Raw genomic sequence first — 26,279 nt, 5'->3', positions numbered from 1 at the left:
TTTTTTTTTTTTTTTTTTTTTTTTATTATTATTATTGCACCGAACGTAAACGCGAGAAATCGTTTCTCTCCGTTTCCCTTCCGTCGTGTCCGTTTCCAAGTCTCCGCGGTCGGAACTAACGGCACTTATTATTATTTGGCGTGGCGAGGAAGGGAATCGCTCTCGTCTAAATGATCGAGCCGAAGCTCGAGGATCGTGATCGTCGCAAAGGTGCGTCGAGGTGAGAGAAGAGAACGACGAGGAAATTTTCGAAAAAAAATGGCGGAAAACGGAGGGGAAACGCGTGGACGGGCTCGGATCCTTTCCATCCTTTCGATCCATTCCGATCCGATACAACGAGGCTCCGAGCCTTGTTTTCTTTCTCTCGCGGATTTCGAGGTAACACGCGATGGCTCCAGATGTCCAGCGGCGTGAAACTGGCTTTGTACTCTGTTCCCATGTCGAGAGTTTCACGATGGGAAAGCTCGAGCGCGCTCGAGGAAATATTCTAACGGGTATTGCCGGGGAATCACGAAACGTAATTCGGTCGAAAGAACCTTTGTCCGATCTGTTTCGTTCGATTAATCTTCCCGTTTCATTTATTTATTAATTAATTCTCGCGTCCTTTAAAATCTTGAAAAATTCGAAATAAGAATAATTTAAATTTTGAAAGATACAAGTAACGATTTGTACACGTAAGTGAATTCCGTTCTTCTGAAATTAAATTATGTTAATATAATTTAATTTTCATGTATTTTATAAATGAATAAAATATTCGGAATGGAATGCAGATAAAATATACATCAAATCAAAATTGTTTCGTAATCGTAATGAATGCGATAAGAAACATCGTGTTAATCAACTGTTATGAAATTCATATCATTCGAGTGAATAAAATCTTAATAAATAAAAAAAAAAAAAAGAAAGGAAAAAAACCGCATTAAGCATAGCGTATACAATATACGATCAAGTTAATCAGATTAATTGCTTTTAAGGATAACAAATCTAATTTCATTTACGATATCCTATTATAAATTATACACAATTACCCGGAATTATCTAAAATGATTTTACAATTATCATTTTAAATTATCATTGCAATTATACGCGTACGAGTTCCGGCCGACGATACACGATTTGTTAAAAACAAATCGGTGATCGATCGAACGATGAAAAGCGGAAAAGAGATCGATCGAAAAAAATCGAGGTTCTTTCGACGCAGCTTTCACGAAGTTTCACGAATCCTCGGGTGCACGTCGAGGCGGTGGCATCTCCGAGGAGGGGGCGAAAAAAGAAGGCAGAATCAGGAAGTAAAGGGAGCGTGCAAGACCGCGTTCTCATGAGACGACCATTGTTGCACCGACACGAGGATTTGGGTCAGGCGGTGGGGCACACCGGCCCTCCCAGTTTCCCCTGCAAACCGCAAGCATCGTTTCTTTTTCTTTTTTTTTTTTTTCCTGCGGTTTCGTGGCGTCTCTTCGAAAGCTAGGCTACATCGGTATCGTCGTCGTGATGGCAAGATGGCAAAGGGTGAGCCGGCATGGCCGACGGGTTTTTACGGGGTAAAAACAGCGTAAAACCATGAAAATTCGTTCTCTTCCTCGATTCCGATACGATCGAAAATTATTTAGATTCGAGAATTACGAACAGAGGGTTAATATCGAAAGAAAGAGAATTTGTTCGACAACGAGTTGAGTTGGGAGAAAGATTTCGATCACGAGATCATCGCGAATGACAGATGTTTCAACGTTTCGTCCGTGCCCATTTTCGAGCAACTCTTTTCCACGAATGTTTCGTTTTTCTTCTTCGTTTTTTCCCTCCCCCTCCTTTTATTTTTCTTTCTTCCTCGTTCCTTTTTCACGAATTTAATGAACCGGCGCACTTGTCAGAACTGTCCGCCGCGACGTCGACCGGGATAATGATTTTTTCCATCCTGGCTCGGGTGCACGGCCTCGGGTTTCGTGGTAAATCGCGCGTATCTCTTCGTGTCCTCCGCTCCTTTTCGGAGGAGGGTCCCCTCGGTTAGGTTGCTTCATCCGGAAAGGAGGGGACCGGTGATTACACCGCGCCACCGTGATTGCCGAGATCGTTTGACTCACGAAAATGTCATTAGGATTTCATTACTTCCAACCGCCTTGAGGAACGACCGTTTCTCGGCGACTCGAGAGACTTTGTGCAACGTTTCTTTCTCTCCCCTTAATTCCCTTTCTCTCTCTTTCGCCGCCTCCTCTCCTGTCCACTCTGTTCGTCCCTCTCGCTTCTGTCCTCTTTCCTCCCGTCCGCCTCTCCCTTCTCGCTCTTGCCTCCGTTTCGTTTCGCCCGACGAGATCCAGCTTCCAGATCACGAAGTGGGTCAGTCGCCTCGGTTGGCCAACTGTCGCGAGGGATCGACCGATCTAACGTCATCGACCGCCAGCCACCGGATTGACATTTACGATGGAAACGATGGGCTTCATCCTCTACGCGGCATTCTCTATTGTATTTCTTCAGAACGCGGCGAAGAGATCTAGAGATGATCCCGCTGGTGAACATCCTTGCCCCTTGTCGTCGTCTCCCCGCCATTTTCACGGGGAGATCGATCGCTATCTCGACATTTAACGAACCTGTCGGAAATTGTCCCCGCGCCATCCTTCCAAAATCCTATCCATAATTACATCAGATCGATCGATCGATCGCCACCCGAATCTCTATTTTCGATTCCGCGCGTTTCCAAGATCTCGAGAGAGGCTTTCCGATCGAGGAGATTCCACGCGTAACCATTGCGCGCGCGATCTTTCGCGGCCGCCCCTTCCACGATTTTCACAGGTGAAACGATACCGAATCCACTCGAATCGCGCGCCTATTCGTGCCACTCGCGATCATCGCAACATCGTCCGTGATTCCTCCGTGACGATTCCTCAACGAATATATATATATATATATTTTTTTTTTTCCAACGTAGCGACTTTCGAATTTGAGTTTCTCGACGTTCTCGACGTCACCGCGATCGATTCCGTGTCGGATCAACGGACGCGAGGAATTTGATTTTACTCGTAAACCGACGGACGGGCCCAAAACGTGAGGGGCCGCAAAAACCGGCCGATATGAACACGCGGCTGTCGTTACAAGGAATGGAAAACGTTTCTTTTTTTTTTTTTTTATTAACATCGAATTCCATCCCGACAGGTGGTGTACGTATTCGCACTTTGGGGCAGGGGCGCTGCCACGTCCGCGCCGCTACGAAGAAACAGTTCCTCCTGAACACAGCTCGAAGGACATCTTCGTTAAACCGCCGGCCACACCCTGAAAAAATACGAGAGACGAACGAGCCATTAGAACCCAACCCTTCGAGCCATCCAGAACGGGAATCGAGGGGAGGGGAGGGACGGTGGGTCGTTTCCCGTGCGATTTCTTTGCTTCCTTCGTATCCCAGGGTTTAATCGTGGTACCTTCTATCTCCGTGCGGATGATTGGAATTTCATCATACGTCGATTCAACGTTATTATTTTTAGAGTTTAACACATCTTTATTTCAATAAAGAACGAATATATATTCCATTTCTTCTAAATTATATCGTGTATTTCGATTACAATTAGGAGTTGGAATTTCTCCTCCAATCTCTAAATTTCTCCACATCTATAAAAAGAGTTATCGCGTATCCTCGTTGATTCAATGGAAATATTATAAGGAACCGATTTCACAGCGAAACGTTACGTTTGAAGAATTTACTCAAGAATCGAATAATACTAACACTATCTATACATTAATCACGATACAATCTTCTGCAATTCTACAATTCGTTTCGAGAAACCGAATGTTATTAATATTTTATAAACGTATATTTTCATTAAAAAAGAAAATCTTCGCAAAGAAATTCGAGGAATTCGGAAACGACCAACGATTCGACACGATTCTATCCGTTCGTTTGTTACAAACACCCCACCCGATCTTAATATATTCTATTTCTTCTATTTTCTGAATACATTCCATTTCTTCTAAATTCGCGACAATCGTTTCTCGAACGCCCTCGACCAGTGCCCTCGAGAGAAAAAGTGTCACTTACGTGAGTAGTCCGGGATTAGGATCCGCTTGGTACCACGAGTACTGTGGCATGTAGCCCGCGTGGTGCGGCGGCGGCGGCGGCGGGGGTGGATGGTGGCCAGGCGTGTGGGGGTGGTGGTGGGTGTGCGGTGGCGCGTGCGGATGCGGATGGTGCTTCATCTCGCCCGGCCAAGAGGGTGCGGGCGGGCTCTCGTTGTGCTGAGGCGACATCTCGCTTCCGGGGCTCGAACTGCCGGGGGTGTGACCCCCCGCGCCGCCTCCCATGCCGCCGAGGTAGCCTGTCGTCGGACTGCCCGACACCGAACTTCCGCCTCCTGAAAACGGTAACGGAGAACGGGTTCGAGATCGATCCTTCTCCTTCGGATATAGACTTATCTTGCGCGGAGGAGGGGGAGGGAGAGGGGAGAAGGGGAGGGATGATCCTGATGGGGGGTCGTTTGGATTGATTTAACGGATTGGGAGGAAATATTCGCGAGGATCGATCTGGAAGAACTGAGAAGGGGGTGGACGGGGGAGGGGTTGTAGGTCTTTTGTAGGGGTGGTTGGAAAAGAGTGGGAAGAAAAGAGTGGGGATTGATTTGCGAGTATTTATGGAGGATAACGGAGGAGGTGGAAGGGGGAAGTGGAGTAGATCTATCTAGAGGGGGGGACAAGTTGATTCGTCGATAAATAAATATTTTGTAAATCTTTGGAATATAAAGATGATCGATGGAGGAGAGCGAGTTGATATTCGAGGATGTGGGTGGCTCGAGGAAGAAAGTAGATCGATCGATGGAAGGATTTATAGGAATAAGTTAAGAAAGAAAAGGAAAAAGGATTGCTTAGAATCTAGATCGGAGATTTCAGAAAGTTCGTTAGCGATTCATCGGAACCAGTTGTATCTCGAAGTCTAGACATGCGGATGAGCAAGGTTGTCGAGCTGTTACGTGCCAGTGGCGATTCCATCTTTAATTGATTTATATCTTCCGATCCGATATTCGTGAATTACATTCGTGTCGCGAGAAGATAACAGCTGCGCGGAATTTTTTTCTTTCTTTCTTTTTTTTTTTTTTTTCTCTCTCCGACCTGATTAATCCGTTCACGTTCAACGCACGTAAAAAAAACGTTCGTCTCGTTAAGTTCGAACTATCCGATCGAATATCGATCCGAGAACCGATACCGAACCGAATATTTTCGGTCTCATTAAAGGTATATAGAAATCGCGATCAGATTCGATCCTCGAGACACGAATATACATACGAATAATAATTAAACGCTTCTCGAACGTTGCGTGGATTATCCACTCAAAACGATCGAGATAACCACTTTCTCCACGTACGAGACACCCCTCCGTGTACGCACCTCCTTGCATGAGACTTCCGGGTTGACCCGGTTGAGGGGATGGCCCCCCTGGTAGTGCGGTTCCACCGGCCAGGAGGCTACCGTGCTGCCCTCCGCCACCACCGCCGCCCTGCTGCGCCGCCTTCATCATCTTCTTGTACTTACTTCTTCTATTCTGGAACCAGATTTTCACCTGCAACAAAAATCGAACGGATCAGGTCAGGTGAAACTCGTTTCGCGAGTTGTCAGTGGAGTATTGGCGAACGAGACCGAAACGATGACGGGGGGCGAGGAGGGGGAGGAGTAAAAACGGGAGTTTGCACGGGGGAGGGGGAGGACGAAGGGGGGCGGGCATAGGTAGGTAGGTAGGTAGGTAAAGAGGAGGAAAAACAAAACAGAGAGAGAGAGAGAGGCTGCAACGTCGCAACCGAGGTTGATGTACTATTTAACGTGGACCGAGAGACGCTTGTGCGCCGCGTACGTACAGAGACCGGCAATTTTCACTGTCTCTGTTTGCCGCTGTCCTTCCGCCCGTCAAACATCCGATAATTACAGAGCCCGATATGAATTTCTGCGAGTACGCACCGACCGTAATGATACACGCTTGTTCGCTTGGCATACGTATATATATATATATATTTTGCGAGAGGGACAAGCACGTAGTCTGCCACGGTTTTATCTGGATACAGCGATCGGTTGTATCGACGAAGGATACGTGTGCGCATTTGTGATTCTCGATCGGATGCAACTAACGTCGCTGGCTAACGTCGAATACAACGATAACGACGTCGAATCATCGTCGCGCTACCGGGTTTCGAATCGAGTACGGAGGAGGGGGAGGAGGAGGGGGAGGAACGAGAGAGGGAGGGAAATAGGGGGAAAGAGAGAAGAAAGAGAGGAAGGGGAGTGGGAGGGGGAAAAAAAGGACGTAAGAAACTGCTCGGTTTCGTAACTATCGTTTCTTTTGCCTAGACGCGGCGCACGAGGAACGTCGAGTTCGGCTTGTGCGACGGATACTAATGCGCCGGTGCCGCTCTTACGATTGCACATACGGTGTTCTTTTTTTTTCTTCTTTTTTTTTTTCTTTCTCTTTTTTTGTTCCTTGGCGCGATCTATACGCGAGCCGCGTGCACGTGACGCGGTGCTCAATCTTACGTAAGCACGGACTCGGCTTAGGCGAGCGGGAGAGGAAGGCGGGAGAGGGAAGGTTTCGTTTGCGAGTACGATGTAAATGGCAAGCGTTAACCCTCGGACCAGGTTGAAGAGAAAAGAATCCAGGAAGCGGAGGATCGGCTTTTTCAACCGGTCAACGTTTCCTTTAATTCGCTCCTTCTTTTGGGGGAAATCGAGAGTTGGTTACTTTGTATGCTAATTCCTCGCTTCGGGGGACAAAACGTAACGGATGTCGGAGAACGTGAATAATTGCACCAACCCTTGCACGATCTGGTTCTCTCTCGTTCGTTATTGAATTTTTCGCATCGTCGATAACGCGTCGCAAATTACAAACTTGTCGATTCGACGCTATTTCATCATGGTGATATCGTGGAGATGAAATTTCTTCTCAAAATTTTAGAAAGAAAGTTTATAACTCCGTGAGACAGATTGATTTTAGGATAATTTCCAACGCAAACAAAATGCATCTCGCTTCCCTCGTCGCGTTTATAGAATTTAGGAAACTCGATACCTCCCTCTGAACGTAATTGAACGTTCAACCGTACACCGCAATTTCCTTTACATTTCCTTCCCTCCCGTTACATATTAATCGAAGAAACTGTACCCTTCTTATCAATCATCGCGAGAGAGGAAGATCCAGAACTCCGTGTATCCTCCGTGTCAACCCTCGAACGTTGCGTAACCGACGACCGAGCCGGACTTGGTGAGCTTAGTCCACGACTTTTTACGCCTTGGGCGTCAATCAAAAACCGTACGGTTACTTTAATTAACTAAGTCGGCTCCGTGAAGCACGGAGCCGGAGGGCAGCGGTTGGACGAGGGAGGCAAGGCGGAGAGACGGCTAGAACGAGCGGGAGCGAACGAGAGGAGAACGAAAAGAGGGGGAGGGCGTCGTCACGTCAAAACGAGTTCATTAAAACCGCAGCTCGGCTTCGTTCTAACCTCGAAAGAAACGCGCCACATCGTGGCCGGCATTGTTTCGCGTTTTGTAAGCCGGAATCGGTCCGTTGAAACTTGCGCTCCGTCCATCAACCGTGTATATAATGCACACTGTGCATACACGCGAGGCGTGTACACAATCGAGGCTATGCGTGTCGCTGGTGCACGTGCACCAGCGTTATATGGTACAAAATGGCCGCCACTCGGTGCACGTTGGACGAAAAGTACACGTTGCGCGCGAACAACCGCGAGATTCTTCTCCATAAGCCGCCTCTTATTGGGGAGCGTGTGCCCGGCGTGCCGGCGCAAATAAATCTCTTTCTAATTGCTCGATGAAAAAGTGGAGCGTGCTTGGACGGCGCAGGAGGATGGCGCCCGACAAAGGGGCCAGCGCTAAAACCTCATCCAAGAATGGTTTATTTCGCTGTCGGCCTCTGGATCCTCAGTATTCGCTTTGTTTATTGATATTTACAACCATCGTGACACACGCGGTATACGAAGAAGAACAAGACGAAGAAGACGAAGAGGAGAAGGAAGAAGAGGAGGAGGAGGAGGAGCAGAAGGAAGGCTTTTAGGGGACGACGGTGTGGTGACGCTTTTGTACGGCGAGATATTCGCTCGCGAGTTACTACTGCGAGTCCTTTTTGCCACACAGTCCACGCGATATCTCGTCGTCATGGTTTGCGACGCAGGTGTGGATTCCTCCTGGTTTCGAAGGGATGACGGTGTTCTTCTGCGCGGGGGAAACTCTTGTAGACCGATCGAACGAGACGAGTTCTGGTTAAGCAGGACTCTTTTCATCTACGAGTAAATGAAGTATGCTCTCTTCAAGAGAGAGCACTTTCCGACATCGATTATCGTAATCAGGCTAGCCACACGGATGCGGCGGGACATCCGGACGGCAGCAAGAATTCTGACAAAAAACGCACGGGCCGCGGTTTAAAATGTATGCAAATGCGCGTGACGAGTCGGCACCGCCTCGCGATGGAATACGTAAGTATACGAAGGGCGGAGGAAGAACAAGAGGACGATGAAGAATAAAAAGGAACGAGGCGAAGAGGAGGAAGAAGAAGAGAAGAAGAGGAGAAGAGAAAGAAGAAAAAGAAGAAGAAGAAGAAGAAGAGGCGGCGTGTGCGGAGCGGACATAACGCCGATGGCCACTGGAACGGCACGGTGGCAAGCTGCTGTTATCTCTTTCCCTCCAGCATCCCGAGCAACGTACAAACGCGCGTGCACCGGCTGCTGCTGGTCTGTGTGCGTGGTTTTACGCAGCCACTTGGAATGGCCGCCCCGTGTGCGAGTGCAAAAATTACTCTCCTCCTGCGGTGGCCGGTGGTCGCGCGAACCTTTCCACGGGGGGAGGAGGGAGGAGAGGGGCGGGAGACGACGTCGTCGCTGGCGTCGTTGACGTCGGACCAGCAACGGCTTCCGACGTGGCCCCCGGCGGAAGCCGCTCCGGTAACAGCCCCCGCCTGTCGATATCGCCGATGCATACTCAATGAGCGACAGATCGTCGCCTCGGGGTGAAGGGGCGTTGGGTATATAGAAGACGGAAAGGGGTACAGCGGCAGCACCAGCAGCGGCACCAGCACCAGCAGCCGGGACAAGGTTCCAGAGTAAAAAAATACGGCAACGTTTCGCCTGCGTGAATCCCCGCGCGCGCGCGCCGCCTGTTTAATATTTATGAGAGAGGCATCTAGGAATAATCTACGTCTAAATGAAAACGCTCCCACCGATTCCGTGCCGCGATCTCCGAGAACACTCTCTCTTTCTCTCTCCCTCTTCTTGCATTTCTTGGCCCCAGCTGTTGTGCCAACAACTGGATGGATCGTCCTTAGACGCTTGATCCGCGATTAAATTATTCCTGCTTTGTTTGGTAAAGGTTTGTTGTTTTCTTTTAAATTTCAAATTTCGTTCTAGACGAGAGAAAACGAGTCGCAGAATAGAACGGTTAGAATATCTATTATAGTTTTTTTTTTAATATGATTGCATCTCGGATCGATATCGAAAAGGAAAAAAAATTGCGCGGCAAAGAATCATGCGTCTGACCAGTCACCGAACAGTCCTAATTCTACTGCGAGTCTAGGATTCTACCGCGCAAAGTTTCCAACCATCGTGTCTATCTGTGCGCACATACACGCGCACAGCTCTCGATATTCGTCACTGAGTGATGTGTGTCAGCCGTGGATACCGTAATTGATGCTTGCAAAAATGTAGTCCTTGACTTGATAATACAAGTCGATAGCGGCACGCCGTTTCAGCGCAGTTTTGCTAACTGTAGTTACAACCTAGTTATACAATGGCGGGACGTATGGACGATAAAACTTTCGGAAGGTTTCGAAAGGTTATGGTAATGCGAACGTAAAAACGGAGAAGTTCCGTTGCATCTGACTCACGCGCTTCCTTGGGAAACGTCGGATCGTATCGTTCTAAAGCCGAGCTAAACTAGATACCAAATTTATTTCTGTGTATCCTCCGGGAAACGTTATCTCCTTTCCACGTAATAATCGCCGCTCCAACTTTTATCTTCTCTCTCCGTCCTTTCTTTTTTTTTTTTCTTTTCAACGATATAATATAACGTGGAATTAAAGAAATCCCAATTTTTTTCATTTTACATATATGTATAAATATATACGTATAAATATGGTAGTTGTGGAGTGAAATGTTAGATTAAAAAAAAAAAAAAAAAAAAAATACGTAAATGATGTATTAAGGAAGCTTTCCAATAGATTTCGCGTCATAGAAAAGTCTACTATCTATTCCATTAACGGTCTAGACTGTATCATTCCTCGAATAATCGAAACGGGGGCTGGACAATTAAACGCAATTAGTCTAATGGTGGCCGCTGCGTGAGCAATAACGCGATATAAAACCAATAGAGATGGCTGGAAGTCATAATTTCTCTGGCTATTGATAAGGCCGCACGCGGCCTGATATTGTTCCACGTTTTTAACACATTCCGTTTGACCAACGGCCACGATGTTTATCTACGTATAATTACTTTGTTTTTCGAATAAAACTCATCGGGAAACCAGTTTACAACTGTGCTGTATGCAACGCGATATTGGTCGAACACCAATAACCTTAACAATATATATCCGTATACAAATTATTATCAATTATATACTGGCTATCTGTATCTAAATACATTTTTCAAGAAATCTCTTTATTATTAAACGGGGGGAATAATCTTGTCCGATCAGCTACTAAAATTACTACAAATTATATTCTATCACCTGAAATTATCTCTTTCAGCTTCGAATTAAATCTACACATTTTTGTAATATCTTCATTCAGGATCAAAGCGTTAAATCCATCATTTCCAGAGTGGAAATCTCCCCTAAATGTCCACTGTGTGTCCAAATTCACTCAAGGCGACGATTCTTCATCCTCCACCGTTAATACATTCCTCTTTCGAATTTCAAGCGAAACTATCTTCGCCTAATATCAAACCACCATTATGCCGTTATTCCACGGAGAGAAGCAATTAAATCTCGAAAAAGCCACCCCTAACTAACAATCGATCCCATCTCGACAAACGCGTGTCCAAGGCGTCGCATAAGAGTTGTCCAAAAAAAATATAATAGTGAAAGATATGACCGCGAATTATTTAGCCAATCATCGGCTTTCGTCCACCTTCATCTCGCGTTGATACAAAATTGAAGGTTATATCGCAACGGCGTATCGCCGATCGGATCGCAGTTATATTCCCGTGGCGGGTCGATCCCTGTCCATACATATAGGGGCCCCCTTTGGCGTGTTCTGAATGATCCAATCTGTCCGCACAATAAATAATCACGCGTATCGGCACGGCCTACCTGCGCCCTCCGAAACCCGTAACAAACTAATCCGTCATCGATGGCGGATCGCGGCCACACACTGCAACACGCATCTAAAAGCTTTTCCAACGACGGATCGGCGATCGATCGAGATGGAAACGAGCGAGCATGTTATTCTTGCGCGAAAATTCTCGAATAAGGGGTGAGGGTGAAACGAAACGAAGATGATCCGAGTTAACGAGAAACTTGTGAATTCGAGAAGAATATTAGTCAATATTTCGTTGCAACGATCATTCTTCCTATTTTAAATTGTGTCGTCATCGTGTCGAGATGCGAATCTATCCTCTGATATGATATAAATCGCGAGCAATTAATTGGAACCGGGTTTGGAACACACCGTGTGACGTTTCGTCGAACTACAACATCGTTACTACTTATCGAATCACCCTATCAAATCGGAACAATCGCATCGGTCCCGTCCGATTGCCCTCGTGGGAACGACGGAACCATCGAATCGGGGAGGGGAGGGGGAGCATTCGAATTCGATTACGAAATTTTTACCAACGCGTATACGGCACGTATAACGACATATGCGCCCGGTTTTCGAAACTGACTCGAACTGTTGGAACATGCGAGCAGATATCTACGTTAGTTACCTATGTTTCCTATCTAGTCGAGGGTGGTAGGGGAGGGGCGAGGGAAGGGACGGGGAATAATAACAGCCGTGTAAATGCGTCACTAGGGCCCTGTTCGTTCGCATAATGCTATAATGTCTCCTCTTTTTTTCTTCCTTCTTCTTTTTTTTCCTTTTTTTTCTTTTTTTTTTTTTTTTTTTTTATTTCGCTCGCCCGTTCACTCCCACAATGCAACGTTCATCGGTTCGTCCCGTGGCCCGCTACTCCCCCGCGCCGGCCCCTGCTTCGCCGATTCCCACTTCCTGCCTGGCATCGGTGATGCGCAGTGCCACCTTAACAACAACGAAATTCCCCAGTGGTGCAACGGCTCGATCCCCTCCTCCCCCTCCCTCTCTCCCTCCCTCTCCCCCTTACGCTTCGCGTTCTTCATCGTTGCGTTTCTACGTTTCTTTTCTCTCTCCGTTTCTTCCTCCTCCTCCTCCTCCTCCTCCTCCTGCTCCTGCCTCTCTTTTTCTTCTTTTCTTTTTTTTTTTTTTTTTCGTTTCTTTTCCCATTTATTTCTTAGCCAAGCCACGATGCTAGCTTCTTCTTCTTCGTTAGAACGCGAGAAACGTAAATAAGAAGCGGAGGACGAGCGAATCGAAAGGGGGGGTACCGTTACACATTTCCTCCGATGGTATCTGCCGTTTGGTCAGCTTCGAAAAAAAAAAAAAAAAGAGAGAAAAGAAAAAAACAAATTTAAGTTGGAGTTTCCGTTTACGGAAATAAGCTTCGACCGTGGTTGGACACGTTGGACAGATATCGATCAACGTTCGTGCGATATATTCTCGCCTCGTCTGTGTTTCCCCATTTTTTTTTTTTTATCTTCCTTTTATTCTCCCTTCCTCTCCCCCCCCCTCTCTCTCTCTCTCTCTTTCTCTCTCTTTTTTCTAATCACGATCGCGAGAAGCGTTTTGTTCGTAACAAACGATGCACAATGGAGCACGTGCGGCGCACGTTTGTTTGTCGAGCGGAGGAATCTTAATCGCGAAACGCGATTACCGCGCGGAGCGTTATTACGCGTATTTTCAACGGCCAAGGATCTCTACGCCTCGTTTCTCGTTCGCGCGCGCGTCCTCTGGGAGGGGAGGGGAAGGGGCGAAAAACGGTGAAATCGAAACACCACGTTTTACACCACGATCACGTAGAGACGCGCGCGCGGCGGCGGTGTGAGGCTGCGACAGCCGGAATACGAGCGGTACACGCGCGTACCCTGTCACCGTTTCCTTTGTCCCGGCTACCATTTGTTATTTTGTACATATTCATAACGCCGCGTTACATCATCGCGTACCGATGCATTCTCTCCACCGGCCTTTTTCCTTCTCTCTTTTTCCCGTCTCTCTTTCCACCTGCGCGGACACGCACACCTCGCCCCGGTTACTGTTCATCGATACCCGCGCTCAGCCTGAATTCAAAAGTGGGATTTAATAAACCGGCCTACCAGAGAAACTCTTCCAAAAATTCGAAAATTCCATTCCGTTTCGTGGATCGGAATGGATCCATCCTTGTTGTTGTCAACTTATCGATTTCGTCGTTCCTTTCAAAATTCATTTCGCCAATCTAACTCGTTTCTTTCCCCTCATGGAAAGCATCGAAATATCTCGAAAGCGTCGATTTGGATCTTGGATCTCTTGCGGAACGAGCTTCTCTTCGCGAGATCGCGGGAGAGAAAAACAGAAGGAACAGGATCCATGGGAAATGGGGAAAGTATTTAAATTGGAGGATGTAACGTAATAAATATTTCGCGTCCTCGAATAGAGAAGCAGCCTTGGACAAAAATTGTAAAACGTATGTACGTAGGACGAGGGGAGTCCCGTTACCCGTTTACGTGGTTTTATAACAAAATGCAGATGGAGCAAACGTTGAACCACATCTCTCTCTTTCTCCTTTCGTCTACAGAGGCAGATCCTTGCTTACGTGAGAAATCTTAGGGAACCGTTATTGTATATCGTACTGGCTGTCGTTCGCAAGACACAAAGGCCCTATTCATCCGCGTGCAATCGCATGCATAGGAACACTGATCCTGACTTCCACCTCGGCATGCCTCGCATCGCTTCGCGCACCCATCCTCTTCGGCAACCGGTACCTCCTCGCTCGTTCAACCTCGTTAGATCGCGGCCAAAGAATAATATCCGGCGTTAGAACCTTTAGTTACCATTAAACGATATCCCGATTACATCCGGGGCTTTCGCTACGAAAATATCTCCGACATATCCGAACCGTTTCGGAAACGACTTTCCGTCCATCACTTCCAAATTTTTCTTCAAACCTTTCTTCCTTCCATTTCCTCCACGATTTCACCACTTTGCGTTTCCTTCGATATTCGAGCGAAGACGCTTTCGACGAATATCTCTCGTCGATCGACACCGTCATAAATCTTCCCCTCGAAAGTTCAACTTGCAACCCTCCCCCTCTCCTTTACGCAAAGTGGCTCGAGACCAACAAGCTCGATCAACGGCTCGATCGTCATTGGCATAATTAACGACGCAGGCCGATTCCCATGTCGGTATTCGCGAGTTTCCACGAGCTGCTCTCGGAATAAGTCCTCGTTTGTAGGTGGATACCTTCGTCACGGTGAGCGGTTCGCACCATGGTTTACCGGACAATCGTGGTGGACGCGCTCGAGGACGATGAGCGGAGACAGGACAAGGGAGAGAGAGAGAGAGAGAGGCAGGCGGGGAAGGATGAGTGGAAAAAAGACGCGGGTAGGAGGTGGAGAGAGAGACAGAGAGAGAGAGAGAGAGAGAGAGAGAGAAGGGACCTTCTTCTTGGTAGCGGCCGCAGAGGAAGAAAACGAGGGAGTAGAGGGAGCAGGGGGGGGCAAGGGGCAAGGAGAATGTCGTGCTGTGCTCATCGAGGTGTAGATCCTCGTCCCCTGGGTCGTTCCTACGCCGTGGTCAGCGTCCCACTAAGCCACGGTCACGTTTACATTCGCGTTCTGACTGCGTTTAAATTGCACCCGTGCATAGAAAAATGAGCCTCTCCGTCTTTTGTCCACGTCCCCCTCGCCTCCTCTCCCATTTCTCTTCCTCTTCTTCCCCCTTTTTTTTTTTTTTTCGACAAGAAGCGCGCTTTTCTCGCGCGTCCATCGCGATTTTCCCGATCTTCGGCTTCGCCGATTTCGCGATATCCATCGGCGTGTTCATCGCCGTGGATATTTAAATAAGAAACAAGAAAAAAGAATAGCCAATCTTTGCCGCGATCTTTCTCGGCAAATTTATATTTCCAACGATGATGCACGGACGTATGCGAACTTTATACTCGCGCATCATTACATCGCAACATTCTCAGACAGGAATCAGAAGTAGAGAGAGAAGTAAAGATAATTAATTTTCCTCTCTTATATATATATAAAACGTAAAAAATTATATATTATGGAATATATTTACGATATCATCGCGGACAAAGAGAGACATAAGAAATGGAATTAAAATATCTCAATCTTCCATACCCTAACCCTATCGATATCCCTAAACGTTAAATTGGACTCGAACCGGATAAGATCGCGATCTGCAGTCGACTACGTCTATATCCTCGCGATGTCGCACGTGAGATTAAGATGTAAACGACACGTTGCAACCCGCAGCCCGACGGCAGACAGATCGGCCTGGGCCCCTCTTTGTTCCTCTTTCGTGGAAACCGTAAAGTCCATTTGAAGCGCGCACAGTTCGCGCTCCGATGGACTGCGAGAGCGTTCCTCGACTTTTACGGAAATCGGGAACCTGGGAGCACCGTGAGCCATGTACAGTGCTCGGCCTATGGTGGCGAATGACCTAGCCCGATCCATGAGCGTGTACACCTCGAGAACACCCCGCTTTCGCGAGACGAGGATGCGTGCGTGTGCGTGTGTGCGTGTGCGTGCTTTCACGAGGAGCGCAATGCTGGAGATTGAGATATCGGGGCACGGGTTGATAAACGAGCCGAGCAGAGACGCGTTTTCTTTTATCAGAGACGCGGTTGTTACCCTGTCGTGGTTGAAATGCCGCGAATGCCTCCCTCTGAACAGGGCGCCCTTTCGATTCAGGATCGATAGAGGAAACTCTGATCAACTTTTCGGGCTTTGAGTTGAGTTGAATCGATACGGTTGATGCGATTCGATGTTAGTTTGGAAATTAATTTTTGTAACGAATGGAAATGAAATTTTGAAGGATGACCGATGGTCGAAATCGAACGAAACGTGCGTAAGGATGTTGATCTGATATTTGAAAAATTAATATATTCAATGGATGGGATGGGATAAGGATATAGGATGGTGAACGGGAATCTGGAGGAAATGGATAAGCGATGTTTCTTAGTGTCGTTGATATTGATACATTCAATTTTTTTTTAACGTATCTGATGAATCCGAAGTACGAAAGGACGCGCAATGCTACTGACCTGACAATTATTAAATTATTAAATCCACGTATGAAGAAATTGAGAAATGAAATTGATAAAATCTCGATGGCACGGAACTGAATAGCTCCAGAACGAATAATGAACTTATATCGATATGATGGTTAAATTTTCGCAATTTATGATATGATGGACGGGCATAATCGATTGTCAGCCATCATGAATTTTTGAAAGAAAGGGTTCGATCAAACGCGTAAGACCGGTGGCCCGTAACGAAACATCATCGAAGCACCGGTAATTTCGGTGGACCTCGTCAACAGGTTTCCATCCGGCCGGGTCCGGGAAAGATTAATCTGCAGTTACGATCAAAAGAGCGGCTGTAACGGATGCTGCGCGTATGTAAATCGGCGGCGACGTGTCTCGCGGGCAAAAAACTAGACTTCTTCGGTCGTGTTTACAGTAATAAATTACAAGTGGACAGCCACGGCGATGTCACTCTCGCGAATGCTCGCCGTGCACGCTTCCTCCGCGCTGTACGTCGCAGGATGATGAAGTGGCCTCTCCTTCCTCCCGGCCGCATTACACCGCGCTTGCCTTTCCACACGTTTGCCTCACCCGTGTAACTCCCAAGACACTTATGAAAATGAAACAGAAAACTCATTATCCTTTGTGTCGAAATCCTTTGCGTCGAATCGATCTTCGAATTGAGAAATCCAAATATTTTTAAAAATTAATTTCATCCCTTTCATACCTCTTCTTTTTTTCGTATTATTTTTCTATTCGATTCTAACACTTTTCTCTACCGTTACTCACATTTCTCATAGTTGCCTATTTAATCACAATTTATATAATTTAATACGTTTTTCGAGATCGATGAATCAATCATCGCACGACACGAATAGATATCAAATAAAATTTGACATTCTATTAGAAACGAACGATGTACCAACAATTTTCCACTCGTCATACCCGTGTGCATTATTGTGTACAAGTGTCGAGGCGGAACAACGAGAGAGATAAAGTATTTATCGTTCATCCCACGATACACACACACACACACCGAGTATATCCTCGATCTAAACATCGGGGGAGGGGGGAGGGAAATCCTCGTTCGCGATTAGCATAGATCGTCGCGTTTCCTGTTCCACGAAAAAGAAAAAAAAAGGAAAAAAAAGAAGAAGAAAATTTCCGCTCGATCGAGGCAAGGATCGACGGTACACTAACCTGATTCGCAGCAGGGATCGAGAAGAGGCCTTCCCCTCCCCCCTCCTACCATTTCGTATTTCCTCGTTTAAATTTCTCGCGACTGTTTAACCGGGTTCTCTCGCGGTTTCATCTCTCGAGCGATAAAATCGCGGCGGATTAAATACCGCGGTTGTTTCGTTTAATCGGGATTCCCTTTCCCCCCCTCCCCCTCAGTGGATGAGCGCGAGCTACCTTTCGATTCTTATCGCAACGATTATCGCGCGTGGAACGAGACACAGAGAGAGAGAGAGAGAGAGAGAGAGAGGCGCGCCACGGTTGCCTTATGAATTTTGATGATATCTGATCGATGACTCGCGAGCAAAAATCCGGCTCGTTAAAGGGAAATTTATAACCCGACCTATTCCAGTTTCGTGCCAGAGATTCTATGGACGGACGTGCCGCGTTGGAAACGGTAAATTATACGCGAGAGCTCGCACATGCACTTTCCGTTCGCCTCTTTTCTCCTCCCTCTTATGCATTCTGTCTCCGTCCCACTCTTTTTCGCCGGCGGTTTTCTGCGTCCAGAAACGCGATGGACGACGGCGCGTACGTCGCCTCGAAATTGCACGATCGAAATATACGAAAATTTTCGAAACGTCGGGGAAACGGTTTTGAAAGAAATTTGTTGCAAGAGGGGAGAGATGTTTGGGGAGCGAGAAAAAGTCGAGTTTGTTACACGTGCCACGTGCAATCGTCTATGAAATTATCGATATAGGCGATTGGATCTTTATCTTGTCCGAACCGTGTCAGGTATTACGATTTTTATTCGTGGTCGCGGAGAAATGCCGTTGAAGAAGCGAGGCGATCCGGTTGGAAATGGGGACAGTGTATCTTTTGCTGAATCGAATTCGTGTCAAACTTGTCGTCCGGCAAATTTCGAGCGTAGGAAATAACGAAATAAACTCTTATTATTATTATATTCTATCCTTGAAACAATTTCAAAAATTTCGATTTCAATATATACAGAAAGATAGATCGTAAAAATCGTTCGCGCGCGTTGATACGTTTGAACGAAATTGAAAAATTCTCAAAATTTTTGCGCGGCAAGATCAAAAGCAAAAAAAAAAAAAAAACGAATCATAACGAAAACTTTCGCTTCTCCTAATTTCCCCACCCAAACCGATCGTGTGCAGGAGCCGTAAGACGGTTCGAAATTATCCGAAGTGCTCTGGAGCACGTGCAATTTTCGAGCAGTTTCCGCGGGCTGGATATCGAAGAAAGAAGAGGAGAGCGGGGAAAGGGTGGGCCGAGGGGAGGGTGGGTAATTTTAGCCAGGTTGCCGGTAATTTCACGCTTTTACTCGGCCAGGTTAGCAAGGCTTGGCTCGTTCTCGTGGAAAATGTCGTCCTCCCGGCGTACACTCGGCCGTACACACCAGAGCAACACCGTCTCCTCTTCCTCTGTCGCGTTCGAAGCAAAGGCCTTCGAGTGGGTGCGCGCACGAAAACCGCGAGACCGTACATCTAGATAGTTACGGGACATGACTTCCTCGCTCGCGGGATTTTATCGCCCCAGAAATCAGCTGCCGTGTGCATGAACACTTACGTGTATCCGTGCATACACGAATGCATGCACGTTATTGCACACAATCGCGTAGCCAACAACTTGCCGCCGCCCAAAGATTTGCGATTGTTCACTTGCCGCTTATGGCGGTGTCGCCGTGAACACCGGGAGGACATCGATGGTCGATCGAACGAACCTCGAATGAAACGTGATATAAACGTGTGGAATTTTCGCGTAGGTATACAACTGTATGATTATTCGAAGGATTAAGGGAAAGTCGGGAAGGTTACTAACTAAGTGGAATGACTAACGTGGGATTGGGACCAACGTGCGAGACAAAGGGAAGTAGCAAAGTTATTATTGCAGAAGCGCATACCGCACCGTGCGGATTAAGATCGTAGAATGGTTATAGAGAGCCGCAAATGTTGTTTGGATAAGGATACCGTTAATGCGCGATAGAAAAGCAAAAGTAGTAAAGATTAGAAGAGAGGGGAATGACGGGAGCGAACAAAGTTGAGAAAATTTGTAATCGAAGGTTTAAGGGAAAGTTGAAAAGGTTAGATTATGAACGTGGGATGGAGGTGTATAAATGAAAAGGAATAATCGAGGGATTAAGAGTACGGCGTAGGTATTTTCGATTTCTTTGGGCAACGGTCAAACCTAGTTTTCCTATAATTATTAAAAACTTTTAATAATTATAGGGAAACAAAATCCATACGACGTGATGGATAATTTCTACTCTAAAATATATTTGGATCTTTCTCGAAAATTTATAAAAATTACTCGAAAGAGAAAATTTCACGCGTCGTTCCAGTCAATATAATTCTTTCTCCCTTTCCTTACGGTTTCCATCCGTATAACGGGGAGATGCACGAGGGTGACCTGCGCGTTTCGCTCACGCACTCGGCCCAAGGGAACTCAGGTAAGAGAGAGAGAAAGAGAGGAGGAGGAGAGGAGGAAGAGAGGAGAAAGAGAGAGAAAGAAAGAGAGAAATGGAGAAAGAATTGTTGTTGGCCGAAGTCAGCGTCGACTGTTGGCTAGTCGGAGGCTCGACTCGAAGGAGCAATCGTTTGCAAGGAGCAACGAGAGATCGTTGATAAGGGTATAGATGCGCCCCGGGTGTAGGCGTAATAAATTGTTTGCTGATTCTATTGAGCCTACACGATGAAAACAATGGGGCAAATGAGAAACGGAGGACGACCGAGGAGGGATATCAAGGAAAATGAAATATTGCCTCGATCGTGGATGTCGCCGATGATCAACGTTCGATTTCTAATCCCAATTTTTATCGATCTTTGTTATTTAAATATACAGCCGTATAAATATACAGATTATTAGATTCGACGTCGGAATTCTAACTCAACGTATATTTATTGCACTCATTATAGTTGATCGAATATAAAATAGTCCAATCTTTATTCCTTGACGAACCAATAAATAAATTCAAAGTTACTTCGAATATCTCGAATCCCAATTTTTAAGTCGTTTTTTAATTTTTAAATCGTTTTAAGATGTATCTACCGACCGAAAACCACGATTCTTTTTTACTCTTGGAAGAGTATTATATACAAATATTTCCACGAGCTCCGAAAATCCGTTTCAATTAATAAAAATAATCGAATCTATACGCGGAATCAACGATCGAGGCTATCGACACAAAAAAGCGGTCGTTTGTCACGGATCGATCGGCTCGAAACCGTTTTCTCGCAGGCGAGAACGAGCGGAATCGTCGCGTTCTCCAAGCCTTCGTAATCATTAAAGAGGCGGTGATCAAAAGAAGAACCGCGATGGAACGTATTCGACGATAGAGGAGCCCGGCTTCGGGAGTTAGACACCGGCAAAAGATCGCGTATCTCCGCCACCTCGCGCTGTCTCACGCGAGAGCATTGTTTCACGTTTAACGGCAAGGTGAGGTTATGCAATCCCTCTAGCCGTGGAGGCGCGAGAAGACGAAGAGGACGAGGACGAAACGGGTGGAGGAGGAGGAAGTGGCGGAGGAAGGAGGAGGGAAAGAAGAAGAAGAAGAAGGAGTAGAAGGAGAAGAAGGAGTAGGAGAGGAAAAAGAAGAAGAAGAAGAAGAAGAATAGAAGGAAGGAGGCAGTAGATTGTATCGCGACGTACGATCACCGTGGCTAACTATGATGCGGCGTGTATGTGTATTTACCTGCACCCGCCTTTACCTCTCTGATTTCAGGACACCACATCTTTCTCTCTTCTTCCACTTCTTTCTTCCGAATACGATGGAACGGGAGCTCGAGTATTTGTCCAATCGAAATTTTATATTCTATTTTATTTTTTTTAAGCGTTTGGATGATGTAAGTATCTGATTCTACAATCGTTTGAATATCGAATGGGTTATTTCTCTTTTTTCCCCAAAAATCCAAAAATTTAAAAATTTTAGCAATTTTTGAGAATTTTGGGAAGGATATTGAAGTTTTGAAATATTCAACGATTATTAAAATCTTCGGGATCGAGTTGAGATTTTTGAGAAAAATCAGAATTTTGACAAGAATTTTGAAATTTTGAAATATTCAAGGAATAACGAAATTATACGATTATTAAAAAAAATTGAAACTTTCTTGGGGATTTGAGATTTTTGAGAAAAATCAGAATTTTTGAAAGAATATTGAAATTTTAAAATATTCAACAAGTAACAAAATTGTACGATTATCGAAATACGAATGTGAAATCTTCGGGATTTTTGATAAAAATCAGAATTTTGACAAGAATTTTGGAATTTTGAAATATTCGAGAAGTAATAAAATTGTACGATTATTAAAAGTAGGTCGAATTATGATCGAAGAACGAGAAACGGTCAATGGAGCGCGAAGAGAAAGATATATATATATATATATTTCGCGTGTATTTCTTCGAATGGTTGGTGTCGGTACAGGCAGATGGAAAGCGTGACGCAAGGTTAAGAAGAAGTGGGTCGTATTTTTGCGGGAGCGAAGTTACAAGAACACCAACACACGCAATTAATACTAACCAACTCCCGATCGATCGGGACTAGCGATCTCTCGAATAATACTCAACGTCGTATTACCTCTCCGTTTCTTCTTCGTCGAAGAATCTCGAGGATATCCTGCTCGTTAAATCCTCCCATTTAAAGCCACGATTTTCGCGCGAAGACAATGCGCGACGACCTTAAGAAGCTCCGCTGTTTTCCCGGCGCCTATAAGGCGCACGTTCATTAATCTCGATCGGTGAGTCACACACCGTGAAGAACTTTCATCGAGGCGTGGGCCCCTTGCCTTCTTAACTCTTTACACACACACACAGAAATCCGACGGAAAATCGACTACCATAAACTACCGTACGCCTCTATCTGCATACCGACTCGAACCGACTTAAAAGAATCTTCCGCGGATCGAGACGAATTCTCCGTCTTATTTCGTATCGTACGACATTCGAACGAAAATCGAGAGGAAGCGATAAATAAATTTTTCGTTTATCGATCGCGCGTAAAAAACTCAACGATAAAAAAATCACAATACACTTACAATAAAAAACAATACACTTACAATAAAATACAATACACTTACAATAAAATAAATTCAAATCGTAGAGAAATGCGTAGTCGCTCGTAATAGATGTTGAACGATCGAATTCCGAAACGTAAATGAAATATGTAAACACAATCCAGAGCGTATATACTACGTATATACGCGATAATAATATATATCGACCGAAATACGAGCGAAACACGAGCACGTATAAACAAAAGAATTACGACGTTCGTCGAGCCGATAATTCCTTAATAATAATAAACATGGAACGAAACGAAACTTTTGCCGCGAAACTCGTTCGATATACGTATATCTCGTCGCGGAAAAGAAAGGAGAGAAAGAAAGGGGAGGGGGAAAAAAGGAAAAGAACGGGTATATATATATAAGAGAAGCCGTTATAAGGTGGTGTCTGGGAAACGGTTAATAGGACAAATTACACTAATAAAAGGTAACAACGTCGGCCGTTTTCACGGTAGAATAACAATGGGCCTCGCAGGTCCATTTGAATATTTCCCTAATGCCCGGCCGGCCACGGCTGCGGCGGACATGCGCGCGCTTTTTCCTACGCATCAATGCCCAGTAGGTTCTGGGTTCCGTTGGTCGTCTGTCGTCCGGAAGGGTAGGTCCTGCCTACCACGAAACTCGCGTCCCTCGACTCGTGTCCTCTCTCTCCCTCCCTCCCTCCTCTGTTGGGGGAGAGCGGGCACCGTGTCCGACGACGTGGCATTAAATTCGTTCTGCCACCCTGGCCATTCGTCTGCCGCGCTCCCGGCTCCGTGTGCGAGCTGAGCCGCGCGTATATCCGCTCACGGTCGCACGCTGCCGTCCGGAATTTATTGTCTTTTGTAATTGGATTATTGAGCTGTAACCGGCCGCACGTGACGCGTTCCTTTTATACCGTGTGGCAAGGTTGTTGTACGGTAAAGACGGTGATAATCGTCGTTCGGTTTTGTTTCGAGCCTTCGCTCGTTGCGAAGGAAGATACGATAACCAAGAGCTCAAAATTGACCGTGTTCTTCACGATTAAAAAATCGTGAGTGAGAAAGTTCGGAATAGTGAATAGAAATACTCGATGGAATAAAAAAAGGAGTAGTTTGATGTTGTAGTACGTTGATGAATAATTTTTTTATCAACGTCTCGTTGAAAAATTTGCGTTCGAGAGATTTACAAGGAAAAATGTTGGTTGAATATTTAAGCATCAATCGGAAAGATTATTTCGTAAAGATATTAAGAATAGAATTGGGAATAATACGGTGATCGATGGAGGAGAACGTAGTAGGAGGATACGCCATGCTGGTTCATCGCGATCGGGGACTGCTCCGGTATTGGACGAGGATCGATTGTCGGTAGGGCGCCGGTCGAGGGGGTTCCTCAAATACGGGGCTGCGTTAAAAGCACGCTTAATTTCACCGTGACACGGAGGTATCGCGTCCCGGCCAATCGGAGCATCGAACGATCACGGTCGAAAAAGGAGAACGCGATGACTGGGGATCCAAGAGGTATCGATGGATCGAAACCTTCACGGTGACGAGCGCACGACCGCGATTTCATCGCGATGCTCGCCGCAATTATACACCTTCTCAATTATTTCCAATTTCGATTCCCTTATTCTCCTCCTCGACGTATACGAATAATTATTTCAATTATTCCTCGCCATCTAAAAATTAATCGTCGGCGAGTCTTCAGATTAAAATTCATTTCGAAGCAAGCTCGATCGATCGAGCCTATCCAAACTTTTCGCTCCTTTCAAGTATCATTTCCAATATAAGATATAAGAATCAATCCAAACTTATTACACAAGGAAATCCAAAGATCGATTGGCGCGCCACTTGGAAGGATGGTTAAGCGTCCGAAGGAAAAAAAAGCATCCCGAAGATGTAATTCCCGAAGCGTGCAGGCCGTGGCTCGTTAATTCGAACGTGTGGAAGAGCGGATGCGGCGAGTCCGCTCGTTTCCAGGCCACTTTTCACGAGCCTCCGCGTCCCGGCTCGAGGTGTGCTCCTCGTCCAACTCGAGCACCGCCAACTCGTGCTCGGGGAACGGAATGGGCGTGTATGCGCGCTCTCCATACCCGATATTCCCGGACGACTCACGACTCACCGGAGAAACCATAAAGTTTCCGCCATAAGTTAGCGACCGGCAGTGGGCAGTAAAAGGAACGGTTGGATTTTCATGCACCGGTTGAAAACGAGGGGGCTTACGCGTCCAGGAGAACGTAAAATCGCGGCTTTCCGACCCCTTTCGCTGCCTCTCGATTGTAAAACTCGTCCTCATCCCCGTCCGTATCCCCACATTTTTTTCCCTTTTTTTCTCCCCACTCGCGTTTCTCACCTGCCCGTTTCCAACAACGCCTCCCCCTCCCGCTAATTCGCTTTTTCTCGCGTCTCGAAAAGCAACGACTATCATCGAGCAAATGGAAATGAGATCCCGCCTAGGCATTGCCTATTTTACGGGTAAAAGCGTGGAGGGAGCGCCTGTTCTTTTTCGACGTTACGTTCTTACGTCACGAGACACTTTTAAGAGTTTAATTGCTCGGAAAGAGTTTACCGCTTGTGCTCGGTATCGTTGACCGTTGTACGAAGTAATGGGCTCTAGATGGGACGGATTACAACGTTTCGTTCCACGTTTCCTCCCCTTACAATGATGCTTTACAATCAGGAGGAACAAGGGAGAAACACGCCGTTTTTACGATCACTTTCCTGTTTACCAGGAAAATACTCGATACGTAACACTCTATTAGGTAGAGGCTCCTTCCGAGGTGAACGCCAGTAATGTAGTAAACGATACGAAATGCGGGATTAATAGAATCATAAGGAAACGAGTTCTCGATATACATCGTTAATTGAACTTTCCAACGTGCAGTTTCGAGAACTGTAAAAATATATATATATATTAGTATATATTATTAGTATATAGTATATATTATACTAGTATATAGTATATAGTATATATTATTAGTATATATATTAGTATATATTATATATATATATAACATTCCGATCACTGTTAATACTCATCTCGCAGATGGAATGTTATCGAACGATCCAGTTTCACGGTTCATCGAGGTACGACGAACTTGGCGCGAGCGTATCGGTTGTGATCGTGAATGAAAACTGTTTCTGGTTCGACCAGAATTCCAACGTTGTGTCCCCACGTTTTCCGTCCGGGGTACGGTATCAATGAGCGCGAATCGCGCGCAAATACACGCGCGCGCGCGCACGATTTTAATCGACGCGTATCGAGGCGGCTTCATTAGCCTGCTGGCCCCTTACGATAATTACGACCGCGTGCAACCGACCGACGGATATATCTCATCGGATCGGTCTTGTTCGCGATGGAATCGTGGACGACGGCAACTTTGACTCGCAACTTTTTCTATTAACCACTCTTATTTCTTTCTCTTTCGTGTTTTTTTCTTTTGCTTTCCTTTTCTTTTTTTTCTCTATTCTCCGATTCGATTTCCGCCCGGCCTCCACATTTTTTACGCCTTTTCACGGGATAATTATTATACATAATTTTTGCTCGGTGAATGGTAACGATACGAACCAGTTTAAAAAGAAAAACAAAAATTGCTACCGTGTGCATGAGATGCAACATTTTCTTCGACAGCTGACATTATTTCAATATCTCGGGAGGTTTGAAAGAAGTGGTATTTCCACATTCTAACCGAGTTCTAAATGTTATTAAAGTCGTGGAAGCATATTTTAATATTCATACACGTGGTATCGCGTTAAAATCGATCGTAAAGTCTCTTTCTCGCGAGATAATATTTATAATTAGTTA

General features: G+C 45.9%; 1 protein-coding gene across 4 annotated transcripts in view; it reads right to left on the bottom strand.

Annotated features, from left to right (window-relative positions):
• Nucleotides 1-6: 6 nt before the first annotated feature.
• LOC122716197 (homeotic protein distal-less) overlaps nt 7-26,279 on the bottom strand; it is a 76,529-nt gene continuing 50,256 nt past the window's right edge. For all 4 annotated transcript variants that reach the window (XM_043939063.1, XM_043939065.1, XM_043939064.1 and 1 more), the window contains exons 3-5: nt 5,362-5,533; nt 4,022-4,334; nt 7-3,261 (exon numbers count right to left, since the gene is read on the bottom strand). In XM_043939063.1, coding sequence (XP_043794998.1) covers nt 3,243-3,261; nt 4,022-4,334; nt 5,362-5,533 — 504 coding nt within the window. In that variant the 3' untranslated portion in view covers nt 7-3,242. The remainder of the gene's footprint in view (nt 3,262-4,021; nt 4,335-5,361; nt 5,534-26,279) is intronic.

The sequence above is a fragment of the Apis laboriosa genome, unplaced genomic scaffold, assembly GCF_014066325.1.
Source record: "Apis laboriosa isolate Shangri-la unplaced genomic scaffold, ASM1406632v1 scaffold42_cov153, whole genome shotgun sequence".
Classification (NCBI taxonomy): Eukaryota; Metazoa; Arthropoda; class Insecta; order Hymenoptera; family Apidae; genus Apis; species Apis laboriosa.
Note: the sequence above shows the minus strand (reverse complement) of the source record. Positions and strands in the feature narration are given on the sequence as shown.